We start from the raw sequence: 23,414 nt of genomic DNA on the forward strand, positions 1-23,414 counted from the left end.
TTGTAAGTTTTATATTCTAGAACATTAGCATGATTATCCACCAGAATTTTGCAGTTATTCATTCCGTAAATATATATATATCGGTGATGGTGTTTTGATACAATGTATTTCAACTATTTCCTATGCAACTTGTATTATTGTTATTAGCTGTATTTGAGTTGCACAGGTGATTTTCATCGCATGGCATGTCATGCAAACATTTAAATGTATTTTGATTTAAATCTATTCTACCATTTCCTATGATATTTGGCGATTTATTCGTTCTCGTTTGTAGCTAACTGTTTATCAGGTATGTTTCTTGATGTACACATCTTGATTCACATCCCGTCAAACCCGCCATTCTATGACACGTGTTTCGCTATTTTTAGCTCGTGAGATAGACCTGCTGGATGAGATGGAATGAAAATATTTCCCTTCATATGGTTTATTCATTTCTCAAAAATGTGATTTCTATGTTTTATATGGTTCCCTCTATGTTGAGAAATGTACTCAGTATCATCTCTTGATTTTCCAAAACGTACTCCAACCTCTGTACGAGATATTACAGTGCAGTTTTCGTAAAAAATCTTACTCTATATGCATACTGCCCCTGATGTATCAGGCTTTCAACCAATATACTATCCTTAATGTGTCTATCTAGTAGTTTTTCTAGAGTCTTGAGTACAAATATCAAATTTATGGGTCGTTAGGACTTAGCTTTTCCCTGTTAGGTTTTGCTAGGTTTAACAGCTACTCCTATGAACCTTTATGCATTTGGTATGCAATCCAGTCCTAAGTTAGCCTGTAGTATCATACATAATTTGTTGTACATAACGTCATTTTCTTTCTGTAATAGTATTAAATTAATCCCATCTACATCGGGTGATTTATATAACTCAAATGAGTTAGTTTCCCATTTGATTTGTGCTATGATCTTCACTACAGTCTGCTGCTATGTGTCTAGTGGTTTCAATTTTGTTTTAGACTCAAAAAAGTGCACCTTTCTAAAGTTCCATTAGGATATCTTTACCATTCTGAGTATATTCACCTGACTTTTTGGAGTAAGGTTATACTTATATGAAGGTTTTGTTTTTGTCTGACTTCTGTTCTTTTATTTGCAAGATTGTTATTCCACCAGAGTGATGTTCTATTGGAATTCCTCACTATCTCCGGACAACTGTTGTCAAACGCCGATATGACTACCTCTTAAAATTGTTCGGCAGCCATGTCTAGGTCCAGTGTATGCTTTATCGCCCCTCAAACCCTGTTTAAACAATATTTCAGGTCTACTTTGCATGCTTCTCAGTCTGTTTTACGAGTGAAACGATAAGTTTCCTTGATAGTCTTATTACCTATTATTTCAATACAAATGTATTTATGGTCTGAATAAGAAACCTCATTGACACATGTTATTTTTTAATAGGTTTCTAGTTTCTATTAATCAATTTTGTAACCGTTTTAAGTATAATTAATATAAGTATAATTTCTAATAAATATTTAAATTAATGTTAATCCCGCCACCTCTCAGCCAAGTACGGCAATATCTGAATTACCTTTTAAGTAACCCAACTGCTAAATCATTCCAAGTTAATTCCGAATTTGTCCTCACAAATCCAAGCGCTAGTTATCTCCCAGATATCGACATTTTTTCTTTCTTTTTAAAAGTCCAGCAGAAAGGACGTATGTGTGCTATTGGTCTCTGGCGAAACCCTCATCAGGAGCACTAGCTACTGCCCAGGTCACGTTTTTTGGTCCGATGTCAATTTAATGATGGAATAGAATACGATTTTTTAAAGCCATGTTATTCTAGTAGCCGCCATGACACTTACAGCTATTTACCGATTTGCTACTATGTTTCATTACCTAATATGAGCGCATGACTTTTTTTGGAATATTCCTTTCATTATGCTATACACAGCACTGTCATACGGATTTTTATAGTGGGCATATGTTTCCGCCGCTAATGGATTCGATGCTCTGAAATCCCAACTTGTACCCAGTGGTAAAATTATATCCTTTTTACAAGCTACACAAGCTTTTGGATAATACAGGTTATACCAATTTTATACTTTTTTATTGAATAGTGAATGAACTAGATAACAGTGATAGAATTTTAGTTTTATTGTTTTAATTACATATCTATCAGAATTTGTATGTCAACGAATTTCAAATTTTGGATAAAATATAATTTTCGTTTCATATCAGTACTTATCATTCTTAATTTAATATAAAAATACAGAATGTTTTTCTCTTGCAATATGATGCAATTTTCCTAAAAATATTTTAGTAATTTTTTTTGTTCTATACAAAGTAATAAAAGTTAGAATAGCTTTGTTTTAAGTTTTTCATTTTATTTCTCTGTCTGAGTTCATTTCCTTACGAATATAAGTAATAAAAGATGGCGCCCATTAATTTATTTTAATTTTAAAGATATATTTAAACATATTGTAAAGGTAATGCTATACAGGGTAATATTAGAAAGCTATGCATTTTGGAATTTTCCAAATGGACCCTCTTGGGTCATCCTTTGGCTTAACATTTGGGGCGAAGACAGTCCATGACTGAAGTCGCCTCTTTAGTTGTTCGCGTTAGATTTTTAATTCTGAACTCAGAAAAGTCACTCATTTCTGAGTCCTCTTCTGGGTCATCTATTTTCTCGTTGTCAATCTTTGTTTCCACGAATTAGGATTAAAAGCTGGCACACACGCCAGTGCGTCCTTAACATGCTGCGGCATATCAAATAGCTTGATTCTTATTAAGCGAACTTAAGTTAGTAAGATTAATAGTAAAACATAAAAACTCGCTAATCATGTGTTGAGTCCAAACGATAAAGATGAAGCAATACTGCAATACACTGCAAATAGACAAGGCGAAAAGCTCAGATTCACTCGGAAAAATTTCATGAGATTTTTTTTACATAATCACTTTCATGAGATACCCAAATATAAGGTTCAAGATGTCTCCGAAGCGAAAAGTTGTTAAAATTTTTTTAAACAATTTTTTTAAACAAAGTGTACCAATTAATTTTGTCGGTCCGAACAAATTTTGTTTAATTTTTTAACCATTCCGGACAAAATAGGTCTGTTGTAATTTTTTTGTAAACTTGATCGTTTTCGAGTTATAAACATTTAAAAGTGAAAAAAAACGCAAACTTACGATTTTCAAGACTTAAAAACACAACTAAAAAATATTATTTTTAAATTCACTAAGGACCTAAATTTCCCGATAAGTATTTTGGGCTTTATTTCATTTTAAAACATTGTTTTCTAATCGTTAATGTAGCGCTTATGACAGGACAGCCGCTCGAGCTGCAGAGTGAATACAAGAAACAAGATCTAAGCCAAAAATGTTTGCTGGTTTGAATTCTCATTGTACACTGTACAGATTAGCGCTCGCCCTGCTATACATGCTTCATTAAGTTTATATTTTTAGATTTTTTAGATCATTGTGAATAAAAAAAGGTCTGTTTTAAATTGTCTCTTGATTGTTTTCGAGTTATAAATAATTTAAAATTAAAAAAAAACACACAAAATTACGATTTTTAAGGCTTAAAACCACAAGTTAAAAATATTATTTTGATATCATAAAGTGCCTAACTTCAAGTTCAAGCCTTCTTCTATTAGCTCCTGACGAAAATTCTGGGCTTACTTTATTTTAATACATTGTTTTTTATTGTTAAGAAATGGCAGGTCGATCGCTCATTTGTACAATTAGAATTCAAACCAGCAAAAATTTGTGCTATAGATCTTGTTTCTCTCGCTTATACACGCCGCAACCCCAGCACCCGTCCCCTTACAAGCGCTTCATTAATAATTAAAAAACAATATTTTAAAATTAAATAAGCCCAAAATGATACTTATAGGGAAATAATAGAACAAGGTTTGATCTTGAATTAAGGTACTTAATGAATTTAAACATAATATTTTTAGGTTTGGTTTTGAGCCTTGAAAATCGTAATTTTGCTTTTTTTTCAGTTTTAAATTGTTTATACCTCGAAAACGATTAAGTTTAAACAAAAATTATATGAGACTTATATTGTTCAGAATGGTCCAAAAAATTCAAAAAAAAAATTGAATTTTTGAAAACAACTTTTTGCCTGGGCGACCCTTGAACCTTATTTTGGGGTGTATTGGGAATATTTTTCCAAACGAACCTGAGCTTTTCGTCTTGTCTAAAAGAAAAATACAATTTAGGTAACTTCAAACAGACCAAGATAGTCACAAATTATTTGAAACCGCAGGTCTCTCTTTCTTTTTCTCTCGAATAAAAAATGAGTGTTAATGACTGATTGTAAGCGTACATTTATTATACTAAACGACTCAGAAGTAGAAAATTTGTAATAATAAAAAACAGGTAAAAATTATGATTAGCTATTAGTCTTTTATTAATTATAAAAATAATAACGAGTTTATTAAAAATACTAAGTTATTTCTTATCATTATTGTTCCTTTAATCATAATATATAATTTTATGAAGAAAAAAAAACTTACATCCTTCATCACAACAATAAGATCAGCTTTGTTTAAAAACAGATGTTGATGAGTCACTAAAACTCTAGTTTTTCCACGTAAGTATTGCATTATACACGATTCGAACAAGCGCTTTCCCACATTAGTATCCACAGCTGAAAGCGGATCATCAAATAAATAAATATCTGCATCCGCATACACAGCTCGAGCCAAGCTTACTCTTGCTTTTTGACCACCGCTTAGTGATGTTCCCCTCTCACCGACTAAAGTTTTATCTCCATAAGGGAGCTGTTTAAAATCTTGTTCAAGACAGCACACTTTGATGACTTCTTGGTATCTAAAATTTGTATTAATTATAAAGAATGATGATCAATGTTTCATTACCTATGATATTAAACAATAGCATATTTGAACCAGTTTACAAATAAATGTACAAGGAATGCTGAATTGAATGTAAAGGATATCCGAAAAAAGAGGTCAAAGCCAGCATTGATCAAGCCAGGAATAACTTTATAAGTATACGTGGATTGTTATGTGATGTTTTCGACTTATATCTAATATTACAGCTATGCTACATACGGTCGACCTTCCTCTACTGTATAGAGACGTGAACTCTAAAAATGACAATTCTTAACCGGCTGGAAGCGTTTTATATGTAGATATATAAAAAAAAATCAAATATATTCTGGATAGCACGCATACATTGATTATGTAGCATTAAGAACTCGACTGAACCTGACTTTAAGAAATTATTAAAAACCACATCCTTGTAATCTTTGATGCTACACGTTTAGAATTTTCAAAAAATTTTAACAGGCAAACGTTTTCTTTAGAAACTTATTAAATTTTTAATAGGTGAAAAAAGTGAAATAAATGCTACATACCTGTCTTTTAAAAGCGGTTTACCAAATAGTATATTACTTTTCACGTTTGAGGCAAATAACCAAGGTTCTTGCGAAGCATAAGATACTTTTCCCGTTATATTCATTTCGCCATTTAATAAAGGTAATTCCTTTAGCAATATTTGTAGAAGACTAGATTTACCTGATCCCACCTTACCCACCACACAGCAAAGTTTCCCAGGTGTGATATGCAAGTTAATATCTAATATTGTCGGTACTATATTCATTTGTTTCCAAGTATATGTTGCGTTTCGGAGAGTAATATTTCCTAATGGAAATAAATGTGAATCTTGATCTCTTAATTGTTCCACCTGGAGCTCATCAAGCATAAGAAAATTTTCGAGCCTGAAAGAGGAAGAATGACATCATAATTGCTACACTATTTAAAATATCTATTTATAATGCCCACTGCGAAAAAATAACACAAAGACAGACATAGAGTTGTCAATGTCACCCTAAACAAGTCAGATGAGAATGATGAATAGACAACCATGCTCTTTCTAGAAGTGCTCTAACCAGGAATCGAAGTGGATCCTGGAATTAACCCAGCAGAGCATTGTAAAAATTCAACGAAAAAGATTTGTACAAAAGATATGTGTTGGCACTGGTAAACACATACATACCAACAGTCGACTGGAGTGGGTGATAAATACCTTCCAACCATAGTAATTTACGAAAGTATACGGAATCGTTCGATCCTTGTTACAGAGGGAGATTATCTTCTTCTTAAAGTTCCATCTCCTATCGGAGGTTGGATATCATAACGGCTATGGTCACTTTGTTGGCTGCTGCTCTGAAAAGTTGTAGTGAACTACAGTTAAACCATTCTCTAAGGTTCCTCAGCCAGGAAATGCGTCTTCTTCCTTGGATCCTTCCTTGCATAATAATTGTCAGCAGCTCATATTTTTCTCCTCTGGTTATGTGACCCAAATACTCTAGTTTTCTTCTTTTTATGCTGTTCATAATTTCTAACTCCTTATTTAGACGTCGTAGTACCTCAGCATTGGTAATTCTTTGAACCCACTGAATTTTTAATATTCTTCTGTAACACCACATTTCGAACGCTTCTATTTTTCTTATGTGTTGTTTCTTCAATGTCCAAGCTTCCATTCCATATAGTAAGATAGAAAATATGTAACATCTTAGAGCCCTCAATCTAAGATGCAACTGAAGGTCTCTGTTGGTAAGCATTGTCTTCATTTTCACAAATGCTTGCCTTGCAGTTTCAATTCGGACTTCGATTTCTCTGCTTTGGTCATTTTTGTCATCAACCCAGGTTCCCAGATATTTGTATGTCTCTACTTTTTCTATTTGGGTTTGCTCTATCATTAATCTTTCATATCCATGTTGCGTTTTTGAGACAATCATAAATTTAGTTTTTCTCTTATTTATTTTTAGTCCGTATCTAATGCAATAACCGTTAATTCTATTTACCAATTCTTGTAGCGATTCCAGGGTGTCTGCCATTATAACGGTGTCATCAGCGAATCATATGTTATTTACTATTCTTCCGTTTACAGCGATTCCATCACCCAGATCCGCTATCGCTTCCTGGAATATGGCTTCACTGTACACGTTAAACAGTAATGGTGACAGAACACAGCCCTGTCTTACTCCTCTCTTTATATCTATATTTTCGGACTTTTGTTCTTCTATCTTTATATTGGCCTTTTGATTCCAATACAGATTGATAATGATTCGTAAGTCTCGTCTGTCTATATCTTTGTTTCTCAGTACTTCTATTAGTTTTTCATGTCGGACCCTGTCGAATGCCTTCTCGAAGTCGATGAAACAGGAATAAATATCTAGGTTCATATCTAAGCATCTTTGAGAGAGGACATTAAAAGCAAACTATTTTTTGGGGAGGGAGATTACACATCATCACAATAACTGCTCAAAGTAGCTTGGAAATGTGATATACAATATCAATAATATCTTGGAGGTATCCGCATTACATCACTTGCTTTAAACGTGATGGAGAAAGCTGTGAATAATTATATCAGAACAGAAATTCTGGTATAAAGACTCTTGAACTCCTGTCAGCATGCATAACAAGTGGAAAAGTCGACAAAAACCATAGCATTGATGAAAATAATAAATGCAAATTTAGTGTAAAATTATAGGTATGTGTATTTCTAGATATATAAGGGGTATACGACAAGACTTCTCATAAAACGACGATGTATACGAGTGGTAAAGATAAAAATAGGGCAAGATAATGTGTTTATCTCAACCAGTTTGTTCATAAGGGGAGTTCTGTTTTTACTTATATACAGAGCAGTAACAAATCAACTTCTATGCGATTTGGCAAACCATAAGGTATCCTGTCAAAGTTCCGATAACTCAAATCAATTGCGAAGTGGAGCTTCAAAAATCATCCTATGTGACATAATCAATAGGGGACTGAATTATACAAATAAATGATGTAAAAGAGAACTTAAGATCAACCCTACTAACAAACACCTTAGTATCATTCACAAAGAAAAAGAAACTCATTTTCAAAACTATCACAATAGATAGGAGTACAGGTGATTTGAAAACTGAGGTTAAATATATAGTACTTAACCTGCGGGAAAGATTCATTTGCGGTAAGCTATAAAAACTTTGCAGAAAAAATTTTGGGAAATAACCCAAAAATCATAAACTGGATTTACATGGTAATAATGAGACTCACTATTGTCGTAACAACATATATAAGAAATAAGGTGCAATCAGAATAAGCTCAAGCTGAAGTTGAACATACTAACATAATATTTCTCACACAAAGGGTAAAAATAAAGATTATATCTAGGATGACCAAAGAAGAAATCATTTGACCCAATTCTTCGCTTAACTTCGATAAAAGTTAGTATTACGACAAGACAATATACCAATGTAAAATACATTGTCAATATAAAACATTCAAAGATACTTCCAGTTAATCTTGAATAAAAAATATTCGGGAACAGACTGTCATAGTATCCGATAATGAAGCAATGATGAAAGCATTGAAATCACATGTGATCTGCTCCTTACACAAGATTTACAAAAACTGAGACGTTCAAAAAATACTTTTATTAAATTATACACATATAAGATTCAGAGATTGCGCCAGTTTAAATCATAGCGACGCGACGTCCATTACAGCTCTATACATACATTCTTACATAGCTGTGCTCGAAGGAGCACGTTATCTGGGAAAAAATGTGGAGAACAATAAATGGTACAGGTTTCAGCGTAACTTTTCTCCTAAAAGTAGTAACAGTAACATTTACAGTACATTTATAAATTTTACATGTGTGCTGTTGCATAAAGACACACGCACGTAAGTAAAAAATACAATTATTACACACACATAAATTTTATATACTTACCTTGTTATAGATGATATGCATTCATAAGAGAATGAGAAAGCTCTTGGAAAAAATATAGTTACCACTCCTTGAAGTTCATTATGCAATCTCGCTAAAAAGTATACAGTATCCGCACTTAAATCCGAGCCTAAATATACATATGGAATTAAAGTTAAGTAAAGAATGATGCGATCTGTATATATACCCATTGCCCACATAATAGCAAATGCAAAAATAGATTTTTTTATCGTATTAATTTCTATCCTGAAACAAGTGATTTGGTTATATTGTAAACGAAGAAAACTTGGAATTAATAATAATAATATTCTAACAAATAATAAGAACGGGATTACAAAAAATTAAATATTTCATAAAAAATTACCAATTTATGTACTTTAAAAAATTTTATCCATAAGTGATTCATTAATACCCAGTGTGGAGTACGGGCCTCTCAAAACAAATATTCCCACAGTTTTCTACTTCCTTTTCGAAAAATGCGGCTATATGTAGAGGCAGTTGTGCTCTTGTCCAGTCGCGGTCGCTAATTCTTGTGTGGTGAGAGCGAGGGGGCAAACGTAAGGGAGGTAAACGTGGTTGGGAACCGGGGATGACGCGCTCTGTCTCCACCTGCGGTCATCTATCCTAGTTGGGAGCAACCATTGCCAGCTACTCTGCATACTCTCCTCCATTCCCCTTTGCCCTATTTGGTTGTACCATCATCTCTGGCGGATATACAAATAGAAGATCCTCTCGTCTTCACTTGCACATATATATATATATATATATATATATATATATATATATATATATATATATATATATATATATATATATATATATATATATATATAAGAATTACTGGGTATTAGTGACTGTCAATATAAACAAACAACACAGTTTATTAGGGTTGCAGTCAGAAAATTGGCCGGGATGTTAATGAAACACAGGTTTATTCCTTTTTCAACACACTAATAAGAAAAAAAATGTAAATATTTATAAAATATCACAAATCTTCAGTGCAACTTACTAGTCGTTGAGATTATTTATAAAATCATAGACACTCAACATTATTAACACACATATAAAATATAAAATAGTGGACAAAATACATTTTAAAATTCTTTAAAATTTAGGTACAGATAGTAAAAATTTAGTTTGTCATCTTTTACTGGTGTGTTTTAACTCTGACACATAGAGAACAAAAAGAAAAAATCCTATGATTAAAAAGTAATTAGGTGTACTTAATATTATATTTCTTTTTAAGAAATACTAGAGGCCCATCTTAGGTGATTTTAATTTTTACACCTGTCTTAATGGTACGCAACATGTTATGCATATAAGTGTAATTTGTGTGGGTACAGGTAGATATTAATTTTATTTTGGATTTTTTTCCAGTAAGTAACAATAAATGTTGCTCAGTTTATCTATGTCTGACTTTTTATTGATGCCAGATTACTAGATTTTATGGAACACATTTCCAAGAAAACACGTTTTGAATGGTTCTTTTCTTTTGCCAAAATACATGAATCCTCGAAATTAAATTCATGTTTCAACGTTAATGCATGTTCTGTCAATGCACATGCATTTATTTTTTTGGTTTTTATATCGCTATATTATATCGATATACATCGTTTTATCATCAACCCCTATTTTTTATGACTATTTTAGTAATTTAATCATTTTTCATCTCGCTTGATAACTGATCAATTATAGTGTTTTTAACTTTACTTCGATTTAAAATCTAAAATGTCTTTTAAAAAAATAAACATTTATTTTTATTATTAAAGTTTAATCCTGATATATGCTTAGTGTTACCAATCTTGGATTCTTCAAATTTGCCGCACCTTTACTGGTGAGTGAAATGCCACACTATACCATAAACTGAAGCCGGTCTCCTGTTTCACTCACACAAGACTTCTCTCACTCCCTACACAGTTTTCGGCCATCCATGATTATGGTTTATGCATCAAGTGTAGTAGTAACGTTCACAATTATCAATTTTCTATTTCTGTGTAACTGTCATAATAACTATTAATTATTACTATTTTATTCATAATAATAAAATTATTAATTTTAAGTGTATTTGGCACGATTAGATCAGTTAATGAAGTTTTATTTAAACAAGTGATTTACATAACCTTAAAAGTACTCAACACGTGTCACGTGCTCCAACCAACAACGGCTTTTGTGTTGTAAGTATACTTTTTTTATATAATTATTTGAATTTTTTACAACTATTGTTTTAAATTTTTTTTCATAAAACTAATATTTTCGCTATAATCCTGGCCGAAATTATAATTATAACGTTTTCCATCATTAAGTAATTTCATTAATTCTATTTATGTGTTTTGTACAGTGAGCAATGCCAAGAAAACGCAAAGGGGCTGATTTGAGCCGTAATACAAGTAGGTCCAGAAGTATGAGAGATAAAAGATCCCAAAGAACCGAAGAACAAGTCCAGCAACAAAATGCTGATGCACGTGTGAGCATTCAGCAATTGCATCAAGAACAATCAGAAGATACACGAGCTGATCGCAATGAAGTTATACGTTTAGAACAACGACAATCACGCCGTTTTACGGTTAATAGACGCAGAACAAATGACCAACAACGCTGACAGGTACATCGTGCATTTACATCTGATTCATTTTTGCGTCTAGCATTCCAGTACGAGCCCGATATTGAATATTATGCTCATTCAAAAGTGGTAATTGGTGCTATGGATAAGGAATCATGCTCATTCAAAAGTGGTAATTGGTGCTATGGATAAGGAATGTCCGCATTGTCATGCTCTCAAATTCAAAAATGAGCCACCTGGGATGTGTTGCGCGTCAGGAAAAGTGCAACTACCTAAAATTGAAACACCACCTGAACCATTGAATGGTTTACTTATCGGCACGGATCCAGATTCTAACGTATTTCTGAAGTCAATTCGAACATTCAATTCCTGCTTTCAAATGACATCGTTTGGAGCAACAGAAATAGTTCGAAATACTAATGCTAATGGTCAACAATACAATTCTACATTTAAAATCAGAGGCCAAGTTTATCATAAAATGGGCTTATTGCTGCCAATGCCAAACGAACCACATAAATTTTTACAAATCTACTTTATGGGCGGCGAGGATTCCGGAAGCGCACTTGCTAATCGCGTGAATGCACGTTGTGACTATAATAACCTTGATTCATTTTTTGCCAGGTGCATCGCCAGCGACTTGGACGCTCTATTGAACGAGCACAATGAATTGTTGAAAATATTCAAATCACACATGCACAAATTACAAAGCGATAATCACGCTATTGTCATTAACCCTGATAAAACACCAGCTGGAGAACATATTCGTAGATTCAATGCACCTGTTGTTGAAGACGTTGCTGGAATCATGGTTGGCGATCGTACAGGTACACGAGAAATTGTGATTCGTAGAAGAAATAATAATCTTCAGTTCATTGCTGATACACATCGTTCATATGATGCTCTCCAATATCCGCTAATATTCTGGAAGGGGCAAGACGGATATTGCATAAACATAAAACAACGAGATTCCGTATCGGGTACTTCATTTATCATTAACCATTTAACAAAACAATTAAATTATTGAAGGGAATTAATTTAAATTAATAATCATAAATATATTATTACAGGAGCTGAAACAAACAAGAACGTTAGCTCGAAAGATTATTATGCGTACCGATTAATGATTCGGCGCGACCTGGACAACGTCATTCTACGATGTCGTGAGCTTTGTCAACAATTCATTGTCAACATGTACGCGAAGATAGAGGGCGAACGTCTACGATACTTACTATATAATCAACTCAAGCTGCGTGCGAAAGAGTACATTCACTTACGAGACGCTATTAACAACAACGCCGACATCGCCGAAATTGGTAACTCTGTCATTTTACCATCATCGTATATAGGCAGTCCACGTCATATGCAAGAATATATACAGGATGCGGCTTACGTGCGCGAATATGGACGACCGTGTTTATTTATTACGTTCACATGTAATCCAAAATGGCCAGAGATTACATATTTGCTATTGCCTGGCCAAAATGCAATACATCGTCATGACATTACATCACGTGTATTCAGACAAAAGTTGAAGTCTCTAATAAGTTACATTACTAAATTACATGTATTCGGTCCCACACGTTGCTGGCTGTATTCAGTTGAATGGCAAAAGAGGGGATTACCTCATGCGCACATTTTGGTTTCGTTAATCGACAAAATCCGTCCTGAAGAAATCGATAGTATCATTTCTGCGGAAATTCCAGATCCGTCTACTGACCAAGTGCTGTTTGATATTGTTACAGCAAACATAATCCGTGGTCCATGTGGTACTCTTCATCGTTCATCGCCTTGCATGGCAGATGGAAAATGTACTAAAAATTTCCCTAAAGATTTCACTAATGATACGATAACAAATACCGACGGATATCCAATATATCGTCGAAGAAGTCCCGATAATGGCGGATACTCATTTATTAAAAATATAAGCAACACAGACATTGATATTGACAATCGTTGGGTGGTGCCGTATTCACCTCTGCTAAGCAAGACATACAATGCTCATATTAATGTTGAGTTTTGCAGTTCTGTGAAGAGCATCAAATATATTTGCAAGTATGTCCATAAAGGCAGCGATATGGCTGTGTTTAGAGTAGAAAATACTAATGTAAATGCTCCTCCAATAAATAAAAACGATGAAATTACGCTCTACCAAATTGGACGGCACATCAGCTCCAATGAAGCTACTTGGCGTATCTTCGGTTTTCCAATTCATGAACGGGATCCAGTAGTTGTTCATTTAGCCGTCCATCTTGAAAACGGTCAGCGTGTATTTTTCACGAACGAGACAGTAATTGATCGTGCTACAAATCCACCTAAATCTACACTCACAGCATTTTTGAATTGTGTAATAGTATGGATGATTTTGGTCCCTTTGCAAGAACATTACTCTATTCACAAGTACCACAATATTTCACATGGGCTCAAATAAAAAAATGGATGCCCCGTAAGCAAGGCTCACCAGTTGATGGATGTCTCAATTTATTTAAATCGAACGCTTTGGAGCGATTATTTACAGTTAATCCAAGACACACTGAGTGCTTTTATCTTCGACTGTTGTTGGTTAATGTTACTGGCCCATTATCATTTTAAGATATACGTAAAGTGAATGGGCAACAGTATCCAACATATAAAGACGCATGCCTTGCACTCGGCTTGCTGGAAGACGACAACCAGTGGGAGTGTATGCTTGCTGTAGCTGCATTGAACTGTACAGCAATACAAATTCGTCTACTATTCGCTATAGTGTTGACTACATGTTTCCCAGCTCGAGCACAGATATTGTGGGATAATCACAAAGATTCAATGACAGATGATATATTGCATCAACATCGTACACGGTGCAACGATCTAACAATAACATTCAGCGACGCTATGTACTACAATAAAGCATTGATTGCTATTGAGGATCTTTGCATTGTCATTACCAACTTATCACTCACTCATTTCGGTATAAATTCGCCAAATCGAACTGCATCTGATTTAATTAACACTGAAATGAATCGTGAACTGCAGTACAACACTATAAAAATGGCAGCGATTGTTACTCGCAATATCCCACTAATGAATGACGAACAAAGAACCATTTATAACCGCATTTTGCTCGCAGTTTCAGCAGGACAAGGTGGGTTCTTCTTTTTGGATGCACCGGGTGGAACTGGCAAAACATTCCTTATTTCACTAATTCTTGCTGAAATACGATCAAATAATGGCATCGCATTGGCCGTTGCATCATCGGGCATTGCGGCAACTTTATTGGATGGAGGCAGAACAGCTCATTCAGTATTTAAGCTGCCACTAAATATTCAAAATAACCCTGACGCAGTGTGTAACATTAAAAAACAATCGTCCATGGCTACCGTGCTAAAACAGTGTAAAATTATCATCTGGGATGAATGTACTATGGCACACAAACATTCAATTAAGGCGTTAAACAGGACATTGAAAGATATTAAAAACAACGACAAACTATTTGGCGGCACTCTGTTGGTGCTTTCAGGTGATTTCAGACAAACACTTCCCGTCATTCCACGTTCAACATACGCTGATGAGATCAACGCTTGCTTAAAATCATCTCCATTGTGGCGTAATGTTGAAAAAGTACAGCTGAAAGTAAATATGCGCGTTAAATGCTCCAAGATCCATCCGATATCGGTGATGGAAAAGTTGCTACAGATAAAACTGGATACGTAAAATTACCGACCGATTTCTGCACAATCGCTGATTCGCAAGATACTCCCATTCAACAAATATTTCCTGATGTACACACACAGTACATAAATCATGAGTGGCTTGCAGAAAGAGCTATTTTAGCAGCAAAAAATGCAGACGTCAACAATTTAAATTTGAAGATACAACAGTTGTTGCCAGGGAACTTGGTATCATACAAACTTGGTATTGATACAGTTTGCGATGCCAGCGAAGCTGTCAATTTTTCCACAGAATTTTTGAACTCATTGGATTTGCCAGGCATGCCACCGCATAATTTACAATTAAAAGCTGGATCTCCAATTATCTTGCTTCGTAATTTAAACCCGTTACGGCTGTGCAACGGTACGCGATTAGTCATTCGAAAATTGATGAAAAACGTTATCGAAGCCAGCATTTTAAATGGCAAGTTCAAAGGTGAAAATATATTAATACCACGGATTCCTATCATACCTACAGATGTGCCAATTCAATTCAAACGAATTCAGTTTCCGATTAGATTGGATTTGCAATGACAATCAACAAATCCCAAGGCCAAACGATGTCTATTTGTGGCTTAGATTTGAGTACACCATGTTTTTCACACGGGCAATTGTACGTAGCATGCTCTCGAGTAGGTAAACCATCCAGTTTGTTTGTGCTCGCTAAAGATGGGCTAACAAAAAATATTGTTCACGCTATAGCATTAAGAGATTGATTTTGTTTGTTAGGGTTACTATCGTAATTAATATGTGATATGTAATTTTAAGTAATAAACTATAATAACTTGAAAATAATATTGTTTGGCGTTTGTTATTTTTATATTCCCTTATCGTTCATAGCGCATACACACTTATAATAAGTAAGGAACTTTTTGTCTACACTAGAATTTATCTAGAAACTAGAAATAATTTATAAGGCAAAACAGCGTTTGCCGGGTCAGCTAGTCATATATATATATATATATATATATATATATATATATATATATATATATATATATATATATATATATATATATATATATATATACAGTGTAGGTAAAAGTTTATGGTCGGTATGGTAAAATTTAACAGGATATCTAACACAGATATAAAATCATATTTTCAGCGAATAGACAAAGATAACAATCATATTTCCCCTTGGTCTCCCCTCCATATTTGACGCCCATTGCCCATTAGTGAGACGATTAGTTCCGATCAGAGATATTTTACATAATATCTCTGGTTCCGATTCTAATATAAGAAACTAGAGGTGGGTCGTTGACATTTTAAATATACAAATAGTACTTACATTTACATTACACATTATTAAATCGCGAATCGTCTAAATTGACATTTAAAAACATAAGTTTTTCCACTTTTCTTGTTAGTCGTGTTCTTGTTTTATTTAAAATTAATCCAGATTTTATTTAAAATTAAACAAGATTTTGACCATGTGTTCACAAGGAACAGATTTTGTTAGAATACTACAATATTTTATGAATATAGTGGCTAAGTTAGGATACACATGGCAAAAGTTTTTCCATTACTGTAATGGACAGTTCTAATCTCCGTTCGAATTTTTTTGTGGGCAATATATCATCAGCAAGTACATGTCGACTTCTTTTATATCTCTCGATACAGGTGTATGTTTAGATGAGTCATGTCCAATTCATCAAAAATACACCATAGACTTAAGTCATCTTTATCAGTTTCTTTTTCTTGTACTGGTTGATTTTCAATGGTACAATCTTCTTTTTCTTTTTTATAGAAGTAACCAGCTTCTTAACTCTTTCTTTTGTTTTTTTTTACCTTCATTTTTATCAGAAAATCCCTGCATTTTAAATCATTATTTGTCATTTACGAATCTACGGTTTCTCACTGGTAAGCCAACTAGTTGATGGTTGATTTAAAAAAACTACATTTTGTGTAGACGTAAACAGAGGAGCAACGAACACTTTACGTCGACGAGGCCGATTAGTTGATCTGAGACACTACTACAAAACTAAAAATAACTCTTTCGGGACAGTGGACAGTCGGGCTATCGGTTAACGTTGAAAATTAAATAACTAGGTATTCTGATTAATGAATAAGTTTCGATTTCCGACTGATCTGCATTTTCGAAAGTGATGAATACTTCCGTTAACAAAAATATTAGTTTAGAAAAAAAGAAACAAATAGATATGGATTTACTAAACCTATGCAAAGACTCGTTTCATCCGTTTTCCATAGTTGAAGAAAGAGCTTTTAAAAAGTTTGCAGGGTGGATTCCTGGATACAAACCACCAACAAGAAAAACTTTGTCAGGTTCATTACTTTAGGAATGTTATATCAAAACTGAGCAAATTATTAGATCACAAGTTGTTAAAGAAGTAGAAAATATCTGTATGACTACTGACCTCTGGACATCTGGAGTAACTGAGATTTACATCGCATTAACAGGACAATATTTAACCGAAAATTTAGAATTTAAAATGGTTTTATTAGGCTGCTGCCATTATTCAGAATTCAGAAAACATCGCTTTTGAAATTAGTGAAATTATTAATCAGTGGGGTCTAAAACCAAAAGTACATTTTGCAGTAACTGATAATGCCTCAAATATGGTCAAAACTATTAAATATGTTTTGGAATGAAAACATTTAAATTGTTTTGCTCATATGTTAAATTTAAAGGTGGAGGACGCACTTAAATGCTGTCTTGTACAAATAGATAAAATAAAAAGTCTTTTTTCGATAATTCGGCAAAAAACATATTTCAAAAAAAGTACCTTATCTTCAGAAAGGCTTTTAAATATCAATTACAACATAACAAAGTTCCCAAACGGCCAATCCAAGACGTGGAAACTAGGTAGTACTTCATCTATTACATGTTAAAAAGAATGATCGAGTTAGAAGAGGCAATCCGTTCCACTTTGGTATTAGTTAATACAGACTTAGACTTGGACCAAATCAAAATAATGAAGACTGGATTATTTGTTCTCAACTTTCTCAAATTTTACGGCCTTTTAAAGAAATAACAAGTACAATGAGTGGCCAAAAATACTTGAAGGGTAGTTCAGTGATTGTTATGGTACGCTGCCTGCAAGAATCTTGCAATAAAATTTTAGCAGACGGTAACCTTACATCCATAGTATCCGACGTAGTCATCATCATCATCATATAACGGGGGTCCTACGGCGATTGCCGCTTCCCGCATTTCAGCCTCCATCTTTTCCTATCTCTCCAATCTCCCTCTTCTAAGCCTCTAGATTGCATTGTTTTTGTAATTTCTCTTCTCCAGGAATTTGGTGGTCTTCCCCTTTTCCTTCTTTCTGGCGGAACATACATTAAGGCTTTCTTTGGCCACCGCTCCTCCTCCATTCTCATCACGTGACCATACCATTGTAATTGCCTTCCTTGTATTCTATCTGAAAGAGTATCTCTAATTCCTGTACGGTTTCGTATTTCCTCATTCCTGATTCTTTCCATTCTCGATACTCGACATGACCTTCTAAGATAATCCATTTCCACAACGTCTACTTTATCTCGTTCATTCTTTGTCATCGTCCAACATTCGGCACCATATGTGGTAATTGGTTCTACAATTGCTCTGTATACGCGAAGTTTGGTATGCATCTTTATTTTATTAGACCACAGTAATGAATTCAGTATTCGGATGCATTTTTTCCCTTGGGTTATTCGGTTTTGTACATCTATCTTAACTCTGCCATCTGCTGATATGATGCTTCCTAGATATTTATACTGGTTGCAGCCTTTTATGACTGCGTTTTCAAGCCTCAGATCTGTGGTATTTCCTCCAATTTTTAAATATTCTGTTTTGCTTATGTTTACAGTAAGCCCCCATTTGGCATATTCCTCAAATAATTTTCGATTCATATAATTTATATCTTCCTCATCGGTTGCAACCACCACCTGATCATCTGCAAACAACAATGTATACAGAGTTTCTTGTCCCACTTCGATGCCCATAAATCTACATTTATTTCTCCAATTCCTCAATGCTTCTTGGACGTATATTTTAAAGAGTGTCGGTGACAAACAGCATCCTTGCTTTAGGCCTTTAGTGACTTTAAATTCATTTGAGGTTCTGGTTCCAATTTTTACACAACTAACTGCATTTTCGTACAATTTATATATCGCTCGGATATACGTCGAATCCAATCCGGACCTTTTGAGGACCTCAAACATTTTCTTTCGACGTAGTACAATTACTAATATCGGGTTTAGCAAAAAGATTTAGAGGGATAGAACAGAGTGGCACATTGTCATTATGTACATTTATGGATTCACGATTTAAAGTGCAGGGATTTTCTGATAAAAATGAAGCTAAAAAAAACAAAAGAAAGAGTTAAGAAGCTGGTTACTTCTATAATTAAAGAACAAGAAGATTACTATTGAAAATCAACCAGTACAAGAAAAAATCGGTTGCTTGTAAAGTCGGTTTTACGGGCGAAGATTTTACGTGACAACGTCTTTTTCTCGGTAGAATATTTATTGATATGAATATTATTAAATTGCACAATAGGAACAAGGAATTGAATGAAAATAAGAATTGCACAAATTTTAGCTATAGAAATATATTTTGTTTACTAAAACATTGTACATGTAAACTTAAACTTAACTAATTTCTATTTGAGTGATTTTGTTGAGGATAGGACGATGATAGGAGAAATATGAAAGGAAAGGAAGTGTTTCTGCTGTAATGTGTCTTGAACGCCAAGAACGCTCGAGAAAGACAGAGACACAAGCACGGAAGCACGCACCGATTCAACACGCCTAATTCTCTAGTGCTGCGCGCGCAGCGGACCGATCATGTTTGAGTGGGAGAGAGACGCAAGGCATTCGCCGGTCCGGCGGGCCTCTCTCTCGTTCGGTGACTCACTGTAACAGACGTGAGCGGGCGTTACACTTTTTCATAATTGACTCCGAGCCACAACCTAATTTAAGACGTTGTCACGTCAAAAGAAACCTATAAAGATGACTTAAATATTTTTGATCAATTAATTGTACATGACTCATCTAAACGTATACCTGTATCGAGAGTCCATAACAATGATGGAAAAACCATCGCCAAGTATATCCTAACTTAACCACTATATTCATAAAATATTGTAAATGTGAACATATGTTCAAAATTTGATTTAATTTTAAATAAATGACGAACACGGTTAACAAGAAGTAAACTAGAAAAACTTATGTTTTTAAATGTCAGTTTAGACGATTCGCGATTTAATAATAACGTGTAATGTAATTTACTATTTGTATTGTTTAGTTTATTTTTTAAGTTATAATAAATTATATCCTTCATTAGTTTTTTTCACTTTAATAAATAAACACATAAACGATAATATCCATTATGTTTGTTTATGTACTCGATTATTTGAAACTACTGGTAACAATCAACTAGTTACTTGTTTACGAAAAACGATTCAGTTTCGTTAATGATAAAAATGTCAACGTCCCGCCTCTAGTTTCTTAATTATCGCCTATCGAATATCAGCTCAGCTGTTGTTGCTGAAATGTTATTGCCAAATAGTTTTGTATGAAGCTTCTTTATTGTTGGCGTTATAATACAGTTTATTATTTTTATTGGAATTAAGGCACAATGTGACTTTAAAATAAGCTTATTTTGATGTTTAGATTTTTAATTCGGAAATCGTACTTAAAATACGAAACATTAATAAATTTTATTTATATAAAATGATTTCCGAAGTGGAAATCAAAATGTTAAATAACATTTATTGTAAAATAGAATTGTGGCATATTTCCAATAAAAAACAGTAAGCTGCCATTTAAATCCATTTCGCCCAAATTTTATTATCTTAGAACATTGTTCAAATGCTAAAAAGACAACAGGTCAAATAAAACCAATAAGTTTGGCAACGTTGAATTTCCCTTTTTTTATTATTTCCACTCATGTATTTTCGGCGATATTTAAAGGGCGGGCCTAATATACCTCTTTCTTTTTAAACAGGTGTATCTCACTCCATCTCACGTAAGGTCCATAAAACTTTTACCTACACTGTATATATATATATATATATATATATATATATATATATATATATATATATATATATATATATATATATATATATATATTGTTATGATATGTAAAATCGAGAAAAATATTGGTTTGTTTAAAAATATTTCAAAGTTCAAAAACATTAAAATAATTCAGATAAGTAGGATAATATCCAACAAACATTTCTAAGAAGGAAAGTTATTAAATTCTTGGATTACCTTGTACTAAACAAAATGTAAGCTTTGCATAAATTATTTCTTTGTTATACTTGAGTGACCCGCATAATTTTAAGTGAAATCCAAAAACAATTGAAATACATTAATGCAGTGATTAAAGACAATAGAAGGGATTATAGAAAGAGGTTTTTGTTAGTTTTTAAGAATTATAGAAAAATATTATTTGTAAATAAGTCTTAGGAAATTTATAATTATAGGTAAAAATTTGTTTGTTATCGAAATGAAAAAATGGGGGAATTGTGACGAGTTTTGATTGGCGGAGATTGAAAAAGGTGGGATAAGTATGTAGGAAAAAGTTTAGCGAGATTGAGGAGGGAGAAGTGAGAATCAGTCAGTTTTCCAAGTCTGTAAGAGGAACAGTGATTGTTTTCTGGTGGTTCCCAAGAAGTAGCAAGCAGTAGTGTTGAATGTTAGTGAGTTTTTGTGGAGTTAGTGTATCTGACAGAAGCTGAGGCAGCAAAATATTGTAAGTCATATTTTCCTACTTATATTACAAGAGTCACTGTTCAGGCCAACGAGAGATTCAGTTTATCGTAAAGAGAAGATATTCCAAGAGTCAATTTTGTCACTCGGGCCAACGAGAGATTCAGTTTATCGAGAGGAGAAAGGCTATCATAATTTGAATGATTTTTATTTTTGAAGGAGATCATTAAGGACGATATACTTGCAACAATCTGTTGTAAGATTGCTGATTACATAGGGAGCGGTTGAGAGGAGATAATACAGTCTACAAGGAACAAGGATTTGGACCACTCATCATCAGAGAGAGATATTTTTGTTTTCTGCAGTTTTTTTCTTTTATTGATAACACAATTTTTACACGTAATTTAGAAAGGATATAAATATTTTGATTAGGAGAGTTAGAATAGTTTGGGATTTTGAGTTTTCAATTAATATTGTTTGTACCATTAATTTTGATTGTTCACGTACGGAGAACAAAATTTTGAGAATCCTTATATGAGATTTGTTTATTGAAAACTTTTGAGTGTGAATTATTTCATTATTTTTATTTCAATATATAGTGTTAGATCATATGTGTTTTTTATTATTCCGGTATTCTCTGGACCTTACCTTTCACATGTAATAGCATAGATATTGAAGCACAAATTTAACCCTGAGATAAAAGAATTAAAAATTGTGATAGAGTCATAATCATATCATTTAAATAATTTTAATTAATCAAAAAAATTAATTAGCTAATTATTGCTTGGCGCACCAAGACTTTAAATATCACAATAATATATATATATATATATATATATATATATATATATATATATATATATATATATATATATATATATATATATATATATATCCTACACTTCGAGTACAATCAAGAAAACATTATCTATCCTTCATCCTCCTTCCACTACCCCTACATGCCAGGAGATAACCTGCACTTACCTAAAAAAGAATGGATAAATCCAGTGATAAAAACCCCAATCTAAAGTGTGAGAACAGATCGTGGAATCCTCTCAAGATAAACTTGAGCGGAAAAGGAAACGACTCAGTGGGATGGACGGAACCAGTTAAAAACGCTTCTGAAAACTAGAACACGCTATGAGAAAAGTCTAGAAGAGATTGAACAAACGAGAAAAACTCTGAAAGAGAAAGAAGACCTCTACCAAAACTCCTAAGAAAAGAATCACGTCAGATGCAAGCACCCATGAGTGTGGGCAGATTAACCATTTCCGAACCGAGGAGGTGAATTGCAAAGCTAGTTGGCGCAATCAAGGTAGGAATAATTCATCCTGAGTGCCCAGTATAGCTGATAGATATTGATCAACTTCCGCAGAGGGCTGCGGAAAGCCATCTTACAAGCTATCAAGAAGCCATATGGCTGTTCATATCGGCCAGAATGGGTTCGAGTAACATGTGTTGAAGACATAAGCTTCCAGTACCTAACTGAGGTGACTGAACGACTTAATCCATGGAAAGGAACAAAACTTAAGTCGATCAAAGAAACTGATCTCTCCAAGACTCAGATAAGTATTGCATACATTATTAACGTCCATAAAAAGAAAACGTTAGAGCTCTTATTGCAGAACCACTTCCCAGGATAAAAAAATATTGATTAGCCGACTCAGGCTGAACACCTAAAATGATCTAAACGTCCTCGAAAATAAGACTAATAATTCTCTGTAAAAAACATTAGAGAATGTAAATTAGGTCATAAACTAATTTGCTCCATTTAAATATCTAGGGGAGGATGGAATATTTTCTGT

General features: G+C 33.6%; 1 protein-coding gene across 3 annotated transcripts in view; it reads right to left on the reverse strand.

Moving 5' to 3' along the window:
* The window catches only part of LOC140447686 (ATP-binding cassette sub-family C member 4-like), a 188,556-nt gene that overhangs the window by 100,329 nt on the left and 64,813 nt on the right, over positions 1–23,414 (reverse strand). For all 3 annotated transcript variants that reach the window (XM_072540482.1, XM_072540481.1, XM_072540483.1), the window contains 3 exons: positions 8,704–8,946; positions 5,333–5,695; positions 4,470–4,785 (listed from right to left, as the gene is read on the reverse strand). In XM_072540482.1, coding sequence (XP_072396583.1) covers positions 4,470–4,785; positions 5,333–5,695; positions 8,704–8,946 — 922 coding nt within the window. The remainder of the gene's footprint in view (positions 1–4,469; positions 4,786–5,332; positions 5,696–8,703; positions 8,947–23,414) is intronic.

The sequence above is a fragment of the Diabrotica undecimpunctata genome, chromosome 8, assembly GCF_040954645.1.
Source record: "Diabrotica undecimpunctata isolate CICGRU chromosome 8, icDiaUnde3, whole genome shotgun sequence".
NCBI lineage: Eukaryota > Metazoa > Arthropoda > Insecta > Coleoptera > Chrysomelidae > Diabrotica > Diabrotica undecimpunctata.